Source organism: Sinocyclocheilus rhinocerous, unplaced genomic scaffold, assembly GCF_001515625.1.
Source record: "Sinocyclocheilus rhinocerous isolate Xijiao unplaced genomic scaffold, SAMN03320098_v1.1 scaffold5625, whole genome shotgun sequence".
NCBI lineage: Eukaryota > Metazoa > Chordata > Actinopteri > Cypriniformes > Cyprinidae > Sinocyclocheilus > Sinocyclocheilus rhinocerous.
Window position 1 is genome coordinate 23,459 of NW_015639060.1, and position 24,344 is coordinate 47,802.

Consider the following 24,344-nt stretch of genomic DNA (forward strand, 5'->3'; position numbering starts at 1 on the left):
GCAGGATTGAGAGACTGGTAAAAGCAACTGATTTACAAGAGCTGTTTTTCCCTTTAGGATGGTCATCACCATGTCTTACTATGCTCTCATTCTGAACACCACAAACCTTCATGGAAATCTGTACCTGAATTTCTTCCCGTCTGCAGTGGTGGAGATCCCAGCTTTCATTATAGCCATGCTGTTGCTCAGATACTGCAGCAGGAGATTCTGTCAGTCCTCCACTCTTCTCATGGGTGGAGCTATGATTTTCATCATACAGCTCATTCCCAAAGGTATCTGCACCACACATCTGACACGTATATAATTCTTTGAGTCATTAGTTTGGATCATGTTGAGTGATCTGATGTGTTTTGCTGCCGGTAAGATCAAAGGTCTCATTCCACTGAGAGGTTGTTCAGTTCTTTGTCTTTGGGTTTGTCTTTGTCTCTCTAGGTCAGTCACTTCTCTGTGTCTCAGGCCATTCCATGTTCTGTATGTTGTTGTGAACCAGTCATATTAGAGTGGTCAACGCTGTCCTAATAATCGTCCTCCTATAAGCAGGACAGTTTAAAAGAAGGGTACTGGTTAACTTCAGCCAGGACGGTTAACTTCTAAGAAGTGTGTCTGCAGGATGCCGATTGAAGGATTGCTGTTGCTTGTTGCCACAATAAATAGTCTTCAAACAAACAGGCAATGTGACCAAGCTTGTGTCGAAATAAGATCTGAACCAGAGTGGCAGATATGATACATACTTTTACTATTTAGATGACATTTTTCTGATTTACATTTTGTTACAATTTGTAACAAATTTGTATGTGGCTGTTTATGTTTACATTAGTTATCTGTCTATCTGTATGTTTGCAGACCTGATGGAGTTGGCAACCTTACTGGAGATGCTGGGAAAGCTTGGTGTCACAGCTGCATTCTGTGTAGTTTATGCAGTGACTTCAGAACTGTTTCCTACCGTGGTGAGAAACATGGCCATGGGAACGTGCTCCATGACCGCTCGCATAGGTGAAACGTGGTATGATTATTAAATGGGATAAGGGAAGTTTTTATTAAAATTTTACACACACATTTCAAGAAAAACATCAAACATACACACTATATAAACAATGTAATGACTGATTTTTTCCAGAAAAGAGTAAAAAACGGGTCAAGACGAGCATTTAAGTGTTGTTAAACAATTTAAAACTAGTTAGAGTTTGACAAAGTTAAATAAAAAGAAAAAGTAGACTACTGACCATCTTACCGAGATCTAAACAAAAAAAGAATCAGATACGTTCGTTAAGCAACAGCATATAATACTTGCCAAAATCTATGTTGTAGTCTACCATTACAATTTTAGGAAAGCTAGCGTTTGTTACAAGTTAGAAAAGAGAGAGAACCGCGCATCTTATACATCCTCACACAAACTCTGAATGAAGTTACGAGCACACCCATTACCGCCCCTAACACCGGAGGAGAGACCAACCCAAAGAGAGATTCAGATGTATAGAAATAAACAGTCATGTTTTTAATAAATCGACATCATTTCTTAATTGAGGAAAACATTCTACCTGTTTTTAACTTTAGACCAGCATTTATTTACTTTAAAAATTAGGATAGCCTATACAAGTTTTCCTTCTAAACAAATGGCGCCTATGCCACAGGAAAAATGTTGTTTGGTTCTGATACTTTTTTTGACACATAGTACTCTATTACCTCTCTTGCAGTTAACTGGCTTAAAAATGATCATGTTTACTTTTAACAATGGACTCTATATTCAGTTCAGCGTTTGGGGCTTTTAGATAAAATACATGTGATTTAATGTCTGATTTTCATCAGAACCACATTGAGATAAAATACAACATCTCATATCTTTTATCTCACTTAGACTGAGGAGCTCCAAAAAACAGGATGCAATGATGTGGACAGCAGACAAAAGTAAAGTCTTCAAAGAAGTGAAACTTTAACAACTGGACAGTGAAATAAAAACAATCATGTCCTGTTAATCAAATGAGCGACCATGTCCCTGAATGAATTACACTGTTGAGCTGGCATGGCGACATCAATTTGTCTTGTTTTTCTGACTTTTATAGGCAGATCATGTATGCGAGACAAATCCACCTCATGAGGAGCTTTACTGCCTTTGATGTGGTATCGTAATGTCTGCTGTAAAGCGTCTCAAGCTACATGGCAAAGCTCCAGCCCTAATCAAACACACCTGAGTCGGCCCATCAATGTGTTCAGGATTGCTCAAACGTTACAGGCCGGTGTGTTTGAGCAGTGTTGGCACTGAAGCGCTTCAGGAGCAGACGAGGCGCTTTGGGAGCTCCAGCTCCTGCCCTTTATCAAAATGAATCAAAAGTACACCTCTCAACAGTAATATTGCTGTCAATAAAACAATGCATTTGAATTATAATTTATATGACAACATGTACAGTACAAAACCATAACGAATCACTCAAAAGTCGGAAAACCCCTGTTTGTTTTGAAATCTGTCGGTCTGAAGTGTCGTTATGAGTGTTTTGCCCAAACGAGCTCAGATTTAATTGGACAGTGTGAAGTGCAGCTGTAATTTCCAGCTCTTAATCATGAATCGGTTGAAAACTTCGCAGCCACTCTATGTTTTCAGTGTTTTTTTTTAACAAATGTGAAATGGTTAAAATATAAGACGTTGCATTAATAGTAAGAAGTGTTTAATTTATTCTTGTTTATGTACTGCATACCCTTACGAAAATTAACCATGCTTTTGCTACAAATAAAACCAAAAATCTATGGTTACTATAGTTAAACCATGGTAACCACAAATTAACCATGGTTTTGCTACACTAACCATAGATTAACCATTTATAGTAAAACTGTGGTTATATAAATGGTAATCAATACACCAAAAAACATTTTACTAAAAAAACTTTTACTATAATAAAATCATGGTTAATTTTTGTAAGGGCATTGATACACTGTTTGATGAATCATGATCCAATGAAACCCAAGTGCCACTTACAGGCTATATATATATATATATATATATATAGTTAAATTTAACTCTAGTCCATAGTTGTAGTGATTGATGCCCCTTCTTTTACATTGGACCCCCTGAGGAACTCTGCATGTCCCTGCAGCACAGCTGTATTTGGATTCTTGGCGAGAGGCCGTATAATCACAGACATTCTGATATTCAGACTAACACGTGTTTCACACATGATCTGTTTGCAGTACGCATGCGGTACTTTTTTCCAGTGCCCATGTTCACAGGTTGCAGCATTCACACTGAACGCAGATGCAGTCCAGCAATGTGTTGCAGGAGCTTTTCACCTCTGTGTGTTCTGGACAGGCTGTGTGTTAGTGGTGGTTAGTTTGCAGTGACTTCAGTTCAGATTGTTACGCTAGAAGATGGCAGCAAGCTTTTATGAGCGAGTCAGTAAACCATTCATCCAACCAGTTTACTCAGAAATGCTGATTCAAGAAAGAAACAAAGTGTTAAAACTATTTGAACTTTGAACAAAATTTTATATGGCTCAAAGACTCTGGGGTAATACTGAAGATCAATTTATTGGCCAGCACTGACAACCATCATGTGAAATTACTTTCTTTAGCAGACAACTGGCAAACTGTTCTTCATGCATATGTGACTGGAGCTGAAGAATGAAAGCTCTAACAGACTCAGGTAACCGTCTGATCCATCGCTGCTTGCTCTAACATGATGTTTTTGCATTAGTACCTTTGACTTGAAGGCATACACACTTATAAAAGCTATTTTCCTCTTTCTGGCCGTACTGATGTAGAGCTATACTTGCTTGGTAGAAATCTGTGGGTCCCTCGGAGGAATTGTTGTGGTCCCCCATTAGCATCATTGACGTTTAAAGTTTAGTGTAAAGTTAGGTGACTTAGTTTCATATTTATTTATTTTTTCTTCATATTTCTGTACTCAAAAGTTTATTTAAAACATTCGTTTCATACCATTATTTATGCAGTTGTAATTGCAGTGCAAATGCATTCATATCAGATTTTAGGCGCATTAAACATGTTGTGAAAATACATATAATGCCACTTCAGATGCAGCTTCTGTGCCACTTATGCAGTGCAAAAGGTTTTGGCACTTGCTATGTTAACACACACACACACATATATCATGGACATGATTCGAAAAGGTATTGGATCGCATAAACTTATTTAGATTTATGGCTTTGATTTTCTTGTAATATGAGAGTAAATTATATACAATTTTAAAATATTATTTTTATGCATTTTTCATAATAATAAATTCCTATAACTTTTTTTTTCACTTCAGCAATAATCTGCCAAGTGTCTTCTTTAAAAAGAGACCGAATGTAAGTCTGCACTCCAGAGAAATAAAGATTTACAGTTTAAGGTCAATGCTCAAAAAGTGGTTAACAGGAAATAAATGGATGATAACTATTCCATAAATATTATTTAGTACCATTAAATCCCCTAAAAATACAAAATATATATAAAAAATCAAACTAAAGTATAGTAAATTCAAATAAATAAGTAAATAGCTAAATACGGTCCTTTTTCGACCGTCAGGCGAACAGGGTTAAGTAAAAATAAATAAATAAAGGTGTTTTTTTTCCTTTTAAACTGAGGAGGCCTGAGAGCTTCGACATAAACACTAACGCGGCTCCATTACAGCTCTACATCAGCACTACCGGAGAAACGGCTCCGTTACTGAAAAACGTGCGGCGCTGTCGGCAAACGAACAGATGCGAATCCGCGTGTTTGCCTCCTCCCTCCCTTCAACCTGAAAGAAAGCCAGATTATGCACCCCCTCGTTGAAATCGCTACCTGATTGCCTAATCCCAACCCCACCCCTACTCCTAAACCTACCAATACTAGGGGGTGCATAATCTGGCAGGGCGCACATTTCGGCACTACACCGGACTGAAGCCACTGAAAGCTTTGACTGCCATGATCTCCCCAGACTACGATGACAGCACCGCGTTCCTGGGAGACTGGGGCCCTTTTCAAAGGACAGTCTTCGCTCTCTTGTGTTTGAGCATGATTCCGAATGGCTTCACGGGTTTATCCATGGTTTTCATGGGCGACACACCCGCTCATCGCTGTCTCATCCCCGCAGCTCTGAATATCACGGACGAATGGAGAAACGCGTCTATTCCTCTGGAGGAGGACGAGGAGAACCGGGATTCTCGGTTCAGTAAATGTTCAAGACACCGAATGGACGTCGTGAAAAACTATTCGGACCGAGGTTTGCTCCCGTGGGTGGATGTGAATGTCTCGGATATTCCTCAAGAAGGCTGTCTGGACGGCTGGGAGTATGATACAGGAACATACATCTCCACGATCGTTTCAGAGGTTCGTTTCACAGCCAGCCCAGTGTTTTCTATTACTGTGCGAGGCGGAAGTTCAGGTTCGGATGCAGTGGCAGGTGTGACGCTTTATTCCGGTCAATATTTGTCCGAGTATGTTTTTTTTTTTTTAAAGTTCGTTTCTGTATAAACGCCTGCCTTGAGGTAGGCCTGTTGACTGCAAAAGCGACTGAACTTTCCACTGTTACTGACCTGGTCAGTGAAAACACGCTCACCCTGCTGCGGGGCATGTTGTCACAATGGGAACCTGCTTATTTAATTCAAATGCATGCATTTAAACCCGTATTAGGATATGGCTTTTACAGCTATATTTAAACAGTAAGACCATTATTGAACAAAACAAGTAATAAAACAGCACAAATGTAAAAGGCAACATAAAAAAATCAAACCATTATTTGGAACAAATGAAAATACATAATTTTAATTATATCAGTGTGACCTCTGAAATTTATCTCATTTCCACACACATGGGCTTTCATGAGCAATACACTTGTGCTAAAAAAAAAGACTTCATTATATGCTGTTTACTTGTTAATCAGTAAATGGCGCATTTGTACATCTGTAAAGATATTGGAAGTTTTTTCTGTAGGCCAGAATTCCCAAAGAGGTTTCTAGTTTTAATTCAGCATGAAACCAAAATTGCATGCAACGTACCTTCCATATTGTGACATGAAATGGCTTGAGAAGGAAAAATATAAATTGGATGAAAAAAGTACATTTGGATTGAAATGCATTGTGACTTCAGCACAGATTGGCATATGTCTGCAGAGAGACGTGATTCATATGACAAAAAAAGCAAGTTATGACTTTTAGTTCCAAAATATTTGCATGGCTATTCATTCAAAATAAGACCACTAACATGTGTTAAGAAAATAAATAGGGTTAATTCTGATTTGGATGCCAACTAAAAAAAAAAAAAATGCAAACCCATTATCATTGAAAACGAGGTTTTGTGTAACTGGAATTTTAACTCAAAATTTCCACACAATAGTCATTGTGACAGCTTCCCCATTTGAGACATTGTCTTGACTCCCTTTCTTCTGTATTTAATTAAGACCAGAAGAGCTCAAATAATGTAAACTACGCCATTTAGCGGATTATATGTTGTGTAACTTTTAGCAACTTAGTTTAGAGTTAGTTTGCCTAATTTTCCTTCTACAGATGAATATAATCATTTTAAAACCTGCGTTGTTTGTTCAATCGCAGTGGGATCTGGTGTGTTCAGATAACTGGAGGGCTCCGTTGACGACCTCACTCTTCTTCTGTGGTGTTTTGACTGGTTCTGTGATCTCTGGACAGATGTCTGACAGGTTAAAAACATCAAATCTTTTTTTTTCCACATATGAATATTATAATTATTTAATGACAGGTACAAAGATCCCATTTAACAAAGAACATCATGATTGTGTTGTTATATCACTGGTAGGGCTGAAATGATTAGTCGATATTATCAACAACACTGGTAATAAAAAAAAAAAAAGAGGATTGACTTTGTCTCCTAGCCACTGTGACAGCTGCAGTTGATGAGCGTCAGTAACGTTTGTACCGGACTTTGTGGAAAGTGATATTAAACAGTCAGAAAACTAAACAGGGTTCACAACCGGTCTAAATATGCTCACCTTGGTCCATTCATGTACATAAAAAACAATACTCACTGTAATCCAGCATTTTCTCTCAAAAAATCCTGTCATCATCAGTGCACAATGAATCTTGGGACACTCTGGGCCCAAAGGATCTTTCAGTTGTATCCTACATTGCCCGGGATACGAAGGATGCATTTTGAGGCCACATTTGAAGGAGTCTTCATATTCACAGCCTTTGTCGCACCGCGGTGATGCAATCGGTCTTTGATTGCAGCCTCTCAATTGGGACACAGCCAATATGTCAGAGTACAAACAAATATATATATAACTCAATATTTAATAATGGCAAAAGCTGAGTAATTGACTAAAGCCTACTGATTAATCTGTGAAATAATCAATGATTAGTTGGATAATTGTTCTAAAAAATCATTACATTAACCGATTATCAAAATAATCATTTGTGGCAGGTTGCAGTCCTAATCACTGGGCAATATGAAATGAGCAAGAGTGCTGTTCGGCTGAATCAGTTCAATAAACAACTCCTAAACAAAACTGGCCATTTAGTTTGTATTTTTTTCTCTTCTAAAGAAAAGTATTTCAGAAGCACTGAGTAATCATGGAGAGAAAAACACAGACAATCTGACTTTAAAGCAAAATCAAACCATCGTTTCAGCGTGTGGGGCTTTTCATATCTGGTCAAAGGTTTCTATTACATCTTGTTTTTACAGCCTCGAGCAGTGTAGCCAATCACAGACATATCTGCTGATTTCAAGAGTGCAATGGCCAATAGTCAGAATCCAGATTTTGTTCCGTGTGCTTCCGAATCCTCTCATTATGATGGCGTGATGTACATAAGAGATCCAGATTTTTAGTAACCAAGGTGAGCTCTCTTTGTGTGATTTCTACGCTATAAGCCTTTTGCAATTTGAAGAAATTCACTTAATTCATAACCATTTATCCAATATTGCGATTGTGTAGCATTTACTACTTCAGTTAAAGGAGTGAAAGTGAAGCAGGTCTGAGCTGCTGTGATTGAGTGGAGACGGGGCTAATTAGCATATTTATTCGGGGGCGGCAATTGTTTGAATGGTTTCGGCATGAAACCAAAATTGCATGCAACGTACCTTCCATATTGTGACATGAGATGGCTTGAGAAGGAAAAATATATATTATATAATATAATATACGGCAATTGTTTGAATGGTTGGTTCATTATTATTTTTAATGAAAAACACAACAACAAAACAGTATAATGGCAAACTCACTTAAATAGGAGCTTTTGCATTTCGCTTTGAAACCAAATCTTCTGCCTTCATCTGAGTGAAGCGAAATCTGCCTCATGCTGCCGATCTGGCTCACGCTGAATTGAGCAGACATGTTCAGTTTTTAGTTGTAGAGTCTGTTCTCTAACTTAACTAAATGATTTTTATTACTATAGAATCAAAAACGACGGTTGGGGTGGTGCCACGGTGGGCAAGTGATGTAACCAGTGTTGCAGCTGAACTATCGCAGTGTAGAATTGCATTCAAGCCATTTCAAGACATAAAGAAATTACTTCCATGGGACAAAAAACTTTAAATATGTCATTGTGATTATCAAAGAAGTGTTTTAAGGGATAAAATGAGTTACTGCAGGGGGACTTGAACTATTTTAACAAATTCAATTAATGAGTTAATTATTAATTATAATACTTATAAGTAAATAATATAATAAAACAGCATGTAGCCTTCAAATATTTCTCAATTATGTAAACAAAAATTGCTTTAAAAAGGTCAACATACTGTTATGCTATTTAAACATTATTATTATTATTATTATTATTATTCTGAGACTAAATTTTCCAACTCTAACTCGTCCCAGGGCTTTAATTCAAACTCGACAGAGACCTGAGCCCTGATTGCGAGAAGTGTGTTATATCTTTTCAGACTGATCAGACTTAGTTTTTTTAATAAATAATTATTAAATATGAAAAATTTCCCATAAACTTACATTGGCTGAGAAAAATTGCGCCCCTAGAGGAGCAATTCTCTCCTCTAGAAAGAGGAGCCGAATGACTTCTCTCAGTTTCACTTTGACATCGGTTAAAATACAAATAAATACATAAATTTCATCCACAATGACAAGCTACACCAACATATCTGATCATTACCAGGTCAGGACAGGATAATATTGACTGTCTGATGGCCAGAGAACAGTGTGAAAGACGAGAGAACTGTCATCGCACCGATCAGCGAGTGCAGTCCGTACATGCTCACAACAGCATTTGCACTTGTTTTAGAGCCTTTTAAAATAAAATATCCCAGTGATTGCATACAATCCACCCATTAGAACACAACAAGAGCTAAATTCAAGTGTTTGAGGTGTTTTTTGAGTAACTGAAAGCCTTGCGTTGGGTTTCTGAGATCGCAGCTCACTGCAGCATTCTCATTAAACTTATTAATTTGCAATTGTTTAAAAGCCTTTTAAGTTAAAACACACCAGCGACTGAACACAGTTATACAGCCTTATAAATCAAAACATTCCAGCGATCCAACACAGTAAATATAGAAGAACATATTATGAGTGCTTATGAGTGCTTGTGAGATATTTTTTAGAGCAACGCGTCGCAGCTCGGACGCTCGCACTCCGGACCGCATTCATCCTCGCTTCTCTCAATAAGAAAGACTTCTGTTGCACAAACATAGACAAGATTATTTCAAAATACATGATAGCTTGGCGAATATCATCGAAAACATTCGTTTATGTCTCACGTGAACATAAACTTTTGAGAATTAAATCGGAGGTGGATGGATGTGAATATTAAGCGACCGCATTTACCAGCTGCTTTCTGTCTTCAATGTTAATCCATAAAAACCAGAAAATCATTTGTTTGTCTTGGCTTCTTTTATTTATTTATTTATTGCTCTAACAAGAATCAATATTTAATGAAAACTATGCAATGTTATTTTAGGATTCTTCCATTTCTGCATCTAAACATCTACAAACCTAAAACCTGCTCTGTTATACTGTTGTTTGCAAATTGTTTATCGCGCAATTTAACTGATATCTACATGTTTTTATCATAATAAACTTGTTTGTTAGAATAGACAATTACAGCGGTCTATAACAAATATTACCAGGGTTTGTACAAGCTGCTTAAAAAGCTTGAAGTAGCCTACTTGTCTTTTACTTTTTGAAATGTAAATCCTAAAAAAAACCTTGGAAACAGCCATATTAATGAAAAGGTGCTTGTCCTATTGAAAAACAATATGAATGAAATTAGTGTATAATTTTTAGTAATGACAATTTTTGTTGTCATAAAAACCTTCTTCATTACAATACAAAACTTTCTATACAAAATATTATGAAAACAATAACTGTTGTACTTTTTCATCATTATATTGTTTATATATTAAAATTGCTCAAAAAACCATTTAACAAGTCACATAATAATCAATCATTACAGAATAAAAATGGAAGTTGAAAATTTAACTCTTAAAGCATGAAATAAGATACTGAATCAGTAAATTTGAGTTTAATGTGGGTATATTATCAGTAAACTAATTGAACATTTATAGTCATTCAAAAAATATTGGCCATTTCATCTTAATGTGGTTCAGAGATGAGGGCCATGATGCTAATGTTGTTCACACGAGGGCGCCACAGGATAGCAAATCCTTCAAGATCTCAGTTTAAAGACTTTGAAAATGTTTCATTTAAGTGACTAAATAAATAACAAGGGTCTATAGAAAACATTATGAAAACAACAACTGTTGTACTTTTTAAATCATTTTATTGTTTATATATTATAATTGTTAAATAACCATGTAACAAGTGACATAATAATCAATCATGCTTAAAATGTCAGTTGAAAATGTAACTCTTAAAGCATGAAATAAGATACAGAATGAGCGAATTTGAGTTTAATGTGGGTATGTTATCAGTGAAGTAATCATTAAACTTTTCTAATCATTCAATACTATTATCCATTTAATCTTAATGTGGTTCAGAGATGAGGGCCATGATGCTAATGTTGTCCACACGAGGGCGCCACAGGATAGCAAATCATTCAAGATCTTAGTTCAGACTTTGAAAATATTTCATTTAAAGGACTAAAAAAATGCATATAAATTCATTATATTTTCATAAACTTTAATAAATCCCAAAATGGTATCCAAAAACTATAATCTCCTAAATGCTGATAGACCATTACATTTTTTTTTATCTTAATTTTAATGGTATTGACAACATATTTGACATAACTGAATGTAACAAGTAATTAACAAATAACAAACAGGGAAAACAATAAAAGGCATGACTTATTTCGCATCCAGTTAGCCAACTCTGTTGAAGCTTTCTTCATAGCCTAGTAGTTAAAATAAGATTTTATTTAGTTCAATTAATGACCATTTGGATGGCACTTAGTCTGGAACCTCACCCAAGCCAAACTGGAGTGAAAATCTCCAGACTGGTTTACTCTTGGGATCACTGGAACGCGCAAGCCTTTCCACCACATCAAGGTGGCAATCCTTGGAAAGGACACTCACTCTCCATTCATTACATATCTAACGCTCTCACACAAACATATATACACACACATTAGGGCTGCACGATAAATCGCATGCGATATTTAACGCGCATCTTGTCAGTAAAGCCGGTTCTTTCACCGACACATACACACACACACACACACACACATTCTCTGTTTAACACATACACACACATGCACACACACATGCACACAAGAAACAGACTCACAAGTAAACAGTTTATTGATATGCATTGTATTTATGAAAAGAATATACTTATATTACAGACGTGTTGAAGGTGTGAGTTATAAAGATTTTTTGTTTGTTTGTTTTTTTTACAGAAAATCATTGCATCTATTCTAAAATACAATACACAGGATCATGATAGCTGTAATATGTCTGTAGTACACCTGCTCTGACATGTGAGTGTGCAAAGTTTATGAACACAGGATCCAGAAGAGTGTTGTTTTCTGTTGTCCCAGAGTTAATAAGTTGGGTATAACCTTTTTCTTTAAATAAACTTAGAATAGGTTTGTTGCCACTGGACAGCGGATCTTCATTGAAGTCTCCGCATACTATAATAGGACTGAAATCAAAGATCAAAGATTATCAATTGTAATTTGGTGGTCTGTAGATTACTGCAATAAGTGCTTGTCTAGGAGTTTCTACCTTTAAAACCAAGCATTCCAAGTCTGTAACATTCTTTACATTCTTTACAACTTTCAGGACGAACCTGAAAGTAGTTTTTCACATACATTGCTACACCACCACCTTTCCTGTTAGCCAAATGTGAATAGTTTGTGTAAGATACATTTCTGTTCCTTTTGTACATAGTGTAACCATCCAGCTGGAGATCCTCAGGAACAGCTGAGCCAGACAAATGTGTTTCAGTGAAACACAAAACATTAGTCAATAGTAGCTCATGGTGGCATTTTAAATCATCCATATGACACTGCAGTCCTTCTGTGTTATGATGAGGGATTTTGAGAGATGAATTAAGTCTTGAGTCTTGCAGTATGTGTAGGATGGGCTGGACATTACAAAAGTCAGCTTTTGGCATATTCTCCAAGGACGAACATATTTTAGGATCACATAAAATTTTCTTTTCATCAAAGTCAGTAATGTGCAATCCGCTGAGTGATGTTGTTCTGCTGAGTGCAACATATGCCATGCCTGGTTCGAATATGCGTTTCAGACATATGACAGCAGAATCAGTTGTCATGTCTTGCACTTTATGAACAGTACATGCAAAAGCAAGCTTCATGGGGAATTGTCTTCGAACCGTCCTCTTTCTTTTGAGTGGTTCTTCTGACCTTTCAATAAAGACAATGCTGTCATCTCCTTCAGGTGCTTTTTTGCGATATTTCTGTCCAGCATTTACATTATCCAAATGCAGACCAATTAATTGCACATATGAAACAGTGTCTCGGTTCTGAGTTGTTATTTTTGCCACGTTGCCAAAAGTACCATTAACCAGGCCATCTTCTACATCAATATTTCTGGTTAGCATCACTCGTGCACCAATAGCAATCTGTAGTGTGTCGAGAAGGTCACATTTGTCTCCTTTACATGGGGCAACTTGCCTTTTCATCTCACCTGTTCGTGGGTCTTTTTTGTAGTCATCTGCATCAATGTTAATAATATCCGAAAAGAGCGAGGATATGGCTTCAATGTTATGATTGTCTACCTCTTTATTGGTTACATAGACGTGTAATGCATCAGTGGGACACTCTTCAGGGGAGGATCTTGTGACTGTTTCTAACATGCACTTGTCTGCATCATTCAGTTTGTCCTGCTTCTGTTTCACTCTTAGCCTGTTGAGCAACTCAGCATATGCAAGATCATCTCTCTGTCTCATGATCTGTGTCAGTGTTATCATTTGAAAATGATCCTTCCAGACGTCTAGCACATGGTCCTCGTACACACAGAGTGGTTTAGCTCTTCCTAGTGGCGGCAGTTGAAAGAAATCCCCAACAACTAGTATGGACAATCCACCAAAAGGCTTCTGGATTTCTTTAATCTGTTGCAGTCTCCAGTTCACATAGGCAAACAACTGTTTTGACACCATAGATATTTCATCAATAATTAAGATGTGTGCATTAGAGAGGTCTGCCCTGATTTCATCCAAAATGTTTCCCAGGCCTTGGTATGGAGGCTTCAAGCTTCTTGGTAGTTTCAGAAGACAGTGAAGTGTTTTACCTGAGATATTAAATGCAGCAGTTCCTGTGAACGCAGTCAAGAGAACGGTTGGCTTGGAAATATCTGTATGGTCTCATGTGCACGGAAGCCTACTCAGGATTTTGGTTGCTTCTGCAAAAATGCATTTTATAACGTGTGACTTACCAACTTCAGCACCTCCATTTAAAAATATATAAACTGTTGTGGTTTTTCACCAGAAACACATCTTTTGCACCAGTCATGCACAGCATAAAATATAGATGCCTGTGTTTGATTTAAAGGGGTCCTATTATGCTCTTTTACAAAGTCTTGATTTTGTTTTGGGGGTGTACTAGAACATGCTCTCATGCTTGGTGGTTCGAAAAACACATTATTTTTCACATAATTTACATTATTAAAATACCTTTCTCCCCAGACTGGCACAAACGGCTCGATTAGTTCTGGCTTTGATGAAGGTCTGCCTTCCGAAAAATAAAATGTGCTGTGATTGGTTAGCTGTCCCAGTGCGTTGTGATTGGCGAACAGCTTAGAACCTTTAAGCTCTGATACATTTTGCGAATCTGTGCAGGATTCCATGAGTGGCATAGCTGTGTTACTGAGAGAGGTTGATGATGTGTATTCAGGAACTTCATCCTGCTAGTTTACTTCATTAGGATCAATGGGTTCACGTTCCATAATGCTCTCCAATCTAATTAGTTCATTCGCTGGTGCCAACGTACTCCATGCATCTTCAATTGGACCATTCTGTTCAAAATTTTCAATTGCCTTTTCAATGGCCTAATTATGTTTTTCGTATTTTTCACGGTTTGTATTTACAATGTTGAACACACGCTGCAGTTCATCAGTGCCTGGTAGTTTTACTGAAGCAAATGCATAAAATGATGCATATGTTAGGAGTCTTGTGGTCTTAAGCTGGTCATCTGTGCGATATGGCAGATAAAGTTTTCTTGTTCCATAGAAACTTATCTGGGTTTTTCTGCTGTGGAAAACGAGCAAATCTAATAACAGCGGGTTTTCCCTTTGTTCTTCTCTGTATGTGACCCATATTTTTTTGAAGTGGCAAAACATTTTTACCTTTTGTTTCCTGCGTAAACTATGCGGTATTCACTTGCAAATTCAGCCATGCACATGTTCTCAAATTCAGGACTGTTTGGTCTGGCCTTGTACTTGTCTGGTAATCCTGTCATCCACACATTTTCCAAATCAGGATCCATGGTCTGCAAATATTTCATGGGTAAACTCATCTTTACAGCATTGTCATCGGTAGGTATGAATATGACAGTGCGTGATGACGATTTCAATTTTAGACTACATATGCGAGCAACAGCCTCTTGTGCGCTGACTTCTCTGTTCTTTGAATAGGCATTCATAACTTGCTTCATGCATTCACGATCAGACAGGTTATCATGACTTGAGTCTTTTATAACTCTGTTTTAGGTAATTGCTAATCTCATGTTCAGCTTTTGAAATGTATGAAAGAATGTACATGATACAGCTATACGGATTCAGAATAAATTGTATGTCCATATTTGCATTCCAAGCTCTTAACAGCGAAGGATTATAGCCATTAACCCAGCAGTCCTGTGGTCGTCTCTCCATAACTGTTACATTTGATGTAGACAGAACTTCAATATAATTCTCATACTCTTCATAAGTCATGTTGACTTTATTAAGTAGTTGTGCAGTGGTTTCAGTCATTCAGTAGATCCCACACTTTTTGAAGTTGTGCTTTGGCTTTTTTAACATTACCATGATCTCTGTCTTCTATTGATTCATCTTGGTTTTCAGAATCATCTACAGGGGGAGGTCTGGGGCGGGTTATCATGGTTCTGTTAATGGGTGGTTTAGGAAATTAAAATCTGCAGTGTTTCTTGTTTTTTCTACAGTACTTTGAGTGATTACGACTGTGCAACTGTACTTCGCTTACAATTCTATGCAGCTCAGGGTCTTTGTTTGGGTCTGGTAATTTGCATGAGATGTATTTGTCAATGAAATCACACACATCCTGATCTTGATCTTTTTCAAATTCTGGAGCTTCTTTCACCCAAAATAAGCAGTGAATGTGCGGAGAGCCACGTTGTTGGAATTCCACTCTATAAAAAGTGTCAATAACCTCACCAATAGGTTGAGCAGGTGACATGATTAGATCTCTCATTAAGGCCTCAACTCGTTTCTCAAACATTCGCATTACTGTGACGGGGTTGCTTCTCAGAATTTCACATTTTTCAGACCAGTCTAATTCAAAGAAGTTCACACTTTCACCGTGTTGTGCTTTAATAGCAGTTATGACTTCAGGCCATCTCATCTCAGCAGCACTAAATGTACAGAACAATGTGGGAGTGCCCAGTTGTCTCAACATGGCAAATAAATTGCGCAGAGTTTTCTCTCAGTATGCTGGAGTCCCTCTTAATGGTTGCATGAAACGTGTTGCTTCCTTGTTTATTACAAGCGTTTCTAACTCTTGTTTGTCCTGCAGCAGTGAACAGTTTATTTTCAGTGACAAATTGCGCAAAGAAAATATAGTTTGTATCGCGATCACAGCGATTATCAACAGAGAACAATCTTGTGTTAAAGTATCTGCTAGGGGAGACACTTTTTGTTCTGGCAGGCTCATCAATGGTATTCATACCATTTGGAAGCTGCACTGGACCAGCTTCAACTGGACATAGACTCTAATTTAGGAATCTTAAACATACCTGTAGGTTTATTTCTCTCTGCTGGGGCAATACAAAATATCTTCATAGGACAACAAGTGCTGGCCAAGATCTGGGGGCTGAAGACATGTATCCAAGGCAAGACCAGGAGGATGTTCTTCAGTACTCTCAGGGTCATGACTTGAATCATTGTGTTCATTTTCATTGCTCTGTTCTTCTGTGTTGTCAGTTCGGCTGCTACTGTCAATATCCATTTCGTCATCAGAAGCACTGATTTAATTTGCAGACTGTTCATGCTGATTATACACTTCTTCTTCTAACACTGTATTATTTATAATGATATCTTTATACTCTGAATGAATTTCTTTTAGTTTTCTTAAAGCACACAAAACTTTATGCATATTCACAGTCTGAAACTGATAGTGACCTTTGTAGAACAGACGTCTCACAGTTTCACTGTTAGCAGCTGAGCTTCAGTTCTTGGTCTTGGTAAGCATTTTACTGTTGATTCCACTTCAGATGCAACTGATATTGCGGCTCCTTTAATAGCTCTCTGTTGACCTTTAGGAAGCGTTATAATTTTAGCAAAGGGAATGTACTTCGCAATAACATGTCTCTCAAGAATATTCAAATTACTGAGTTCTGGAGGAATGGGAGTGAACTGAACCATATTAGCTACTGCAATGTCTGGCATGAAAACTTTCATCAGGGTTGTATGGCAACAGTGTTTAGCACTATACCTGTAATTGCTGGTAACCTTTCTCTTTTTTCTCTCTCTGTGTTCATTAATATTTTTAAACTTGTGTTTCATTGCTTGTTTGTGTTTTTCCCTGTAAATCAAATTATTCCAATATGTGTTCTTCATGGCTTGTTTATGTCTTTGCCTGTATTTGCTACTTTTTTTATAGTCATAGACTTTATGTAAAATCTGTTTTTTTCTCATGTTTCTTGTGAGCCAGGTCTTTGCGCCATTTTTTATTATAAGCCTTTCTCTTTCGAATCTTGTTCAGTTTCTTTGACTGCTCATTTCAGTTTGTCTTAATTAATGTAACTCCGGGGGAAATTTTCTCAGGTAACTGTTGAGGTGACTCTTGGAGTTGAACATACTGTTGTGAAATATCAGCAGACTGTTGACTGTTGGATAGACCTTCGTTCTCAGCAGAGACAGATGGCTGTCTATTCCTTTCAAGCTCATAGTTCGTCACACAATGCCAAGTATGTACACAACTTTCCATTAATGTATTTACGAATGATACAGGCAGCAGATCAAACTGTTCTTGGTCTCCTAAGTCCAAACACGCTTGCAACAATAATAGCAATCTCTCTATCAAATCTTCTAAAGAGAAAATATCAGCATTAAAGCCGTACCTGTGTTTTCATCAGTGTACATGCCTTCAATTGTTCTGCAATGTGAATCAAATTAACCAAACCTCCATGAGCGATCTCTAAACACAGCAATACATGTTTGTCCACATAACAGCAAAGCATCACTCACATCAGTTTTGAGACATTGCAGTGTGTTTGCAAGATTTTCATAATCACCTAGTGCAGGTGTATCTCTTAGAAATCCAAAGCTCCTAGGATGTTTCACTATGTTATACAACTCTGAGTTGGTCTCAACTGTCCTCGGTAGCTCATCAAAGTTAAAAAAGTTATGTGCAAATTGTCCTTTGCTCTGCAGCGTTTGTTTGGCTCTAGTGTAAAGTGCATCACCTTTCTGTAAAATGTTATCTAAATCACTACTGCTTAGCTCATTACGTTCATGATGGACTGCTATGAACATTAAAGAATTGCAAGTACACTGGCAGCCTCTGGAGTAAATGTTGTACCTAGGATCAGTTTGACAATGTGATGCTCTAACAGACACAACATATGTGTGTGCATCATTCATACCTGACACAAAGTTGGTATTGCTACTGGCACCCGATGCAACTTCTAGCTTTCTGTGTCGTTTCTGAGATGCACTCCTCTTTCCTTTTCTTGGCATGGTGTTGTTTCAGCACTGGGAAATAAACGTGGTAAATAAATAAATAATGTATGTAATTTTACGTTACTGAATATATACTGATAAATTAACTGATACTCAAAGGTAATATGTCTTTATTGTTTATGCCAACAAGTTGATGAAGTCGTCAAATCAATGGTCCTTGAAGACAATGGAAACAGTGTACATGAAGGTACATTTACATCTCTCTTTTCACTGTTTGTGAAATTGTAACTTAGTTCTCTTACCTGTGTATTGAGATTATAATTCAGAGTCAAAGATTTCTCTTTGCAATATCAAGTGTTTTGGATTCAGATGTGATCAAAGATCAGTATTTGGGTAGTTTTTCTGACCACTTTTCAAAGATGCGTTGGCAAGTGTAGCTTAGATGCATAAAAGGTTAGTAGCAAAGCAATGCAGCAGCATGAGCGTGGCCAGTTGTCAGTTGGAAGAGAAAGGATGAAAAAGAACAAAAGCATGAGTTTAAATTAGTATAACACACACAGAGAAAAATCATGTTAATTACAATGTTAAATGCACATTGACTAACATTTCAAAACTTCACATTTAAATGAATACTGATAACATTAATATAGAAAAAAAAACATTTGGTTATCTTGTTTTTTTTTTAGAATATAAAGACAATAACTTACCCACTTGAGGGTGAAACATGTCATACTTTACTCTAAACTAACTTAAATACATGATTAATTTCTGTTTATCCAAGATTCAGTAATTGCATTAAATGCAAATATCATGACAAAAGACTAATTACTTTTATTCACATAATACAGTATGTTTACAGAAGTACAGCCTACGCAAAACTGTCATATGAAAAAACACCTAGGAAAAATAAAAATTTGTTTTAGATAGTGACAACTTTCAAATCCAAATAAGGCACAATACTAAGTTTACACATTACAATGGAAACAGGCTATTCAAGAGAGCTATAGCTTATATCTAAATATGAATGTAGTCGGCGTGTTTATCTGTTACTGATTACCTCTGACACCCAATATTGAGTTGCAGTGAAGGAATCACACCAAGATGACACAATCTAAAAAACACAAATACATAGTACATCAATGTTAAACTAAGCAAACTATAGCATTTTATTTTGTACGCAATGCTATTATAGATGCCTATGACAAGTGAAATATTAAACAATGTGACCATTTAATCAACACAAGTAACTACATAACAACAACACCATATTATTAAAAGTACATCCCAATATACAGTATATTATTACAAAAATGACCAAATAAACAATTACTCTCGCCACAACTACATTTACTGAATCCACAATACTTTATATTAAACCTGAATTGCAAGCAAGCAAATAAATAAATCAAACTACTCGGGAATGTAAGAGATCATTTCCAAAAGCACAAACATGTAATACACTTTATCATGTTAATACAGTAGTACTTGTATACTGTATAATTACTTGTTTTGCACATTTTACTGTAAAAGCCATTTAGAGGACCATCAGAACACTCTGCTTGTACATATCTTTTTAGTTCTTTTGTTAACTTTTATCTAATTTGTCATGTTGTGATTTTTCTTATCTCTCACTTTAAATTAGCTACAAATTCAAATACACTGCTAAACAATAACCAAAACTAAATTTAATTAACCAAAATTTTATTCTATAAAATGTTTCCCTGTATTATCCCAATGACCATTTTATGATTTCTTTTATATATTACAAACACTTTTCAAATTTTCATCAAAGAATATGGCTTAATACTTTCTATACTGTAATAACCCTACATGCTGTCAATTATCACTGCATTATTTACATATACTATATTCATTATTTCAGATGACTCAAACACATATAGACCATATGTTGTTGCGATTGTGCGTTTGTCTTCGCATGTTATCACTCAAAATGGTTCTGCTTATTATTCAACTTCACAACAGCGAAAGCTGTTTGCCTTTGTCCATATTAGGGGCTACCTGGCACGTCATAGCACCCTCTGCCTTTGAAAATGTATGAAACACTGAATAACAGTATTTAGCGCTTCGTGTTGTTCACTTGTTTTGAATACGAATAAAACATTGGATCATGCATAAACTATCTTGTCTCTTTGTATTTAAATCTAGATTAATAAAAACTTCTACATGAATACACTTGCATGAAAAAAAAAAGTGTGGGCTACAATTGTTACGTTTTATTAAGAGTGGGCAACGCAACCCCCACGTCCCTACTGTATTCTACGCTCATGGGCTTGCTGATAATCGATAATATTTTAGTTTTCTTCTCTTTTACCTCACTAACCCAAATTATATAATGAACTATTCGTGGTTTTAAAAAGTAAGACATCACAATATTTGCATACTGGCACACCTTGCCCTACATTACGTGTTCTATTAAAATACACAACGAACAAATATCCTTAATAATGGTCAAAATTACATATAAAGCATATTCTCATTATTACTGAATGTATATCAACTAATTAGTCCTGTTTTTATTATCCAAACAATTGTATTGTAATATTTTTTCATGACTCACCTCGTTAATCGGCCTGCAAGCAAAACTTTGTGTCCCGTTCGCTGCCAGATCGTTTACACTTCATACAGTCCTTGACCGCCAGATATATTCATTTATTTTTGCAACTGCTTAATAATTACATTGGCCTAATTTGCCATTACGATGGGTATTCTTTATTTTCATTAAATAATATACTAGCGTTTTTCTTATTTCTAACAAGAAGAAAAAGTTGTATAACTCCTCTTACTCAGTTTCACTTTAAAATCGGTTAAAAATACAAATAAATACATAAATTTCTTTCACCCGGACAAGCTACACAACATATCTGATCATTACCAGGTCAGGGCTCATTAATAATGATTGTCTGGCCAGAGAACAGTGTGAAAGACGAGAGAACTGTCACCGCACCGATCAGTGAGTGCAGTCCGTACGTGCTCATAAAAACTACTGCATTTGCACTTGTTTTAGAGCCTTTTAAAATAAAATATTCCAACGATTGCATGCGATCCACCTAATAGAACACAAGAGCTAAATTCAGGTGTTTGTGAGCTGTTTTTTTGTGTAACTGAAAGCCTTGCGTCAGCTTACTGAGATCGCGAGCTCACTGCAGCGTCCTCATTAAAATTCTTTATTTGCACGTCTTAAAGCCTTGTGAAAAAACACTCCAGCGAATTTACAGGATATAATTGTAAGAACATATTAAAGAGCTAAGTTAAGTGCATGTGAGCTTTATTTATGTTTCACTGACATCCGCCTCGCATCACGCCGGCTTCTCAACACTCGAATGGACAAAAAGACTAAATTCAGAAACTACATCATTTACATGTGTTTTTAAGCCTGGTACATTACAACACTTAAGCGAAGATAATACAACTAGAAGAACATATCATAGAGGTCAAATAAGTGCGTATGAGTGCTTGTGAGATATTCTGTGTTTAACTGCAGAGCAACGCATCGTGTCTTGATCGCTTGCACTCCGGAGCACGTTGATTCTGGCTTCTCAGCGCAACAACGGACAATCACATACAAGATTATTTCAAAATACATGATAGCTTGGCGAATATCATCGAAAACATTTGTTTATGTCTCACATGAACATAAACTGTTGAGAAATAAATCGGAGGTGGATGGATGTGAATATTAAAGCGACTGCATTTACCAGCTGCTTTCTGTCTTCAATGTTAATCCATAAAAACAAGAAAATCATTAGTTTGTCTTGGCTTCTTTTATTGATTTATTGATTTATTGATTGATTGCTCTAACAAGAATCAAAATTTTATGAAAACTATGCAATGTTATTTTAGGATTCTTCCATTTCTGCATCTAAACATCTACAAACCTAAAACCTGCTCTGTTATACTGTTGTTTGCAGATTGTTTATCGCGCAATTTAACTGACATCTACATTTTTTTTATCATAATAAACTTGTTTGTTAGAATAGACAATTACAGCGGTCTATAACAAAAATCACCAGGGTTTGTACAAGCTGCTTAAAAAGCTTGAAGTAGCCTACTTGTCTTTTACTTTTTTTAAATGTAAATCCTAAAAAAAAAAAAAAACTTGGAAACAGTCATATTTATGAAAAGGTGCTTGACCTATTGAAAAACAATATGAATGAAATTAGTGTTTAATTTTTAGAAATGACAATTTTTGTTGTCATAAAAACCTTCTTCATTACAATACAAAATAACAAATGTCTATACAAAATATTAGGGAAACAATAACTCTTGTACTTTTTTCATCATTATATTGTTTATATATTATAATTGTAAAAAAAAAAAAATTTAACAAGTCACATAATAATCAATAATCACTGCTTAAAAATGTAAGTTGAAAATTAAACTCTTAAAGCATGAAATAATATACAGAATCAGTAAATTCGAGTTTAATGTGGGTATATTATCAGTAAACTAATCATTAAACTAATCATTCAAGAAATATTGCCCATTTAATCTTAATTTGGTTCAGAGATGAAGGCCATAATGCTAATGCTGTCCACACGAGGGAGCCACAGGATAGCAAATCCTTCAAGATCTGTTCAAAGACTTTGAAAATATTTCATTTAAGTGACTGAATAAAAATGCATATAAATTCATTATATTTTCATAACCTTTAATAAAGCCCAATATTAAGTATGCAAAAACTGTAATCTCCTAAATACTGATAGACCATTACTTTTTATCTTAATTTTAATGGTATTGACAATATATTTCTCAAGTTGTCAGACATTACTGAAAAAGTGAAGAAGGGACACTATATTAGTTATCTATTTTCATATTGTGCATATAATAGTATTCATAATTTACTTGAAAAGAGACACATCCATTGTGTAACTGCATCATCTACACAAACCATTGTGCTTGTACTCCTAATGATTGCCTTGAGTTAAACCGCATTTTTTCAGTTACCTTCTGTGTCATTTCCCACAACGCTTCGATGACAGGACTTTGAAATAGCACACAGGGAAAAAAAATAAAAGGCATGACTTATTTCGCATCCAGCTAGCCAACTCTGTCGAAGCTGTTGTCATAGCCTAGGCTTTTTATTAGAACAGAAAATAGCAAGGGTCCATAGAAAAATACTGTTGTATGTTTTTTTTTTTTTTTGCAGCGGGGCAGCTCAAGAACGCTGGACACACAAGTACTCTGGCTCTTTTGCCAAGTCGACATCAAAGTTAGTTCACTAACTTTAGCTTCTAGTTATTATTAGGGCCCAAGCCACTAAGGCGCAGGGCCCTATTGATTTCCTAAGGATTATTACTAGGGCCCAAGCCACTAAGGCGCAGGGCCCTATTGATTTCCTAAGGATTATTAAAACTCTTGTTTTTTGAAGTATTCTTTTTTTTTTTTATTAAATTTTTTTTTATCGACTATCCAGGGGTTTTTGGGGGCCTTAACGTGCTCAAAAACTCATGAAAATTGGCACACACGTTAATAATGACAAAACACAGCTGATGTAAAACTGTGAAGGGATTATTGATTTTTAAAATACTGTTGCCATGGCAACATGTCAAACTTTAATATTCTTGATTTTGAGGCAGATATCATGCTTAGAATTTGATGAAACTCAGCACACATATCAGTATTAATGATAGATAGACACTGGCAAAAGCTCATAAAAGGGCGTGGAAGAGGCACTCTATAGCGCCACCTTTTGACAAAACTTGGGGGGTTAGTTTTAGCTACAGTCACCAAACTTGGTACATATATTGTTCTCATCAAGCTGGACAACTTTCTAATTTAGTCATTAGCTACGACCAACAGGAAGTCGGCTATTTTGATTTGAAAATGGATATTTGGAAAAATATAGCTGTGAATTAATGCATACTCCTCAGAGGAGAATTATACTATACACACCAAACTTTGTCTACATGATTCCAAAACATTGAGGAACTTATATTGCGGATGGATTTTGGATAGCTTGAACGGTTTTGCTGTGGTGATTTATTAACCCTCTAAGCGCCAAAGTCGCAAAATTGCAACAAGATGTCATACTTAATAAAATAGGCTGTCGATCCTAATATAGTATAATATCTCATTTGTATTCCCTACCACTAGATGGCAGACATGTAGTACTTCGATTCTAGACCAAAATGACGTCATGTTCCTATTCAAAGTGTTCG

The 24,344-nt window shown here is 36.2% G+C and overlaps 2 protein-coding genes across 2 annotated transcripts in view; both read left to right on the forward strand.

Annotated features, from left to right (window-relative positions):
• Positions 1 to 4,730, forward strand: part of LOC107750988 (solute carrier family 22 member 4-like) — a 15,721-nt gene extending 10,991 nt beyond the window's left edge. The window contains exons 6-9 of the mRNA XM_016566556.1: positions 33 to 272; positions 403 to 432; positions 844 to 993; positions 4,618 to 4,730. Of these exons, the coding sequence (XP_016422042.1) occupies positions 33 to 272; positions 403 to 432; positions 844 to 993; positions 4,618 to 4,730 (533 nt within the window). The remainder of the gene's footprint in view (positions 1 to 32; positions 273 to 402; positions 433 to 843; positions 994 to 4,617) is intronic.
• A 94-nt stretch (positions 4,731 to 4,824) lies between these two features.
• The window catches only part of slc22a21 (solute carrier family 22 member 21), a 78,227-nt gene continuing 58,707 nt past the window's right edge, over positions 4,825 to 24,344 (forward strand). The window contains exons 1-2 of the mRNA XM_016566553.1: positions 4,825 to 5,298; positions 6,519 to 6,622. Coding sequence (XP_016422039.1) covers positions 4,894 to 5,298; positions 6,519 to 6,622 — 509 coding nt within the window. The 5' untranslated portion in view covers positions 4,825 to 4,893. The remainder of the gene's footprint in view (positions 5,299 to 6,518; positions 6,623 to 24,344) is intronic.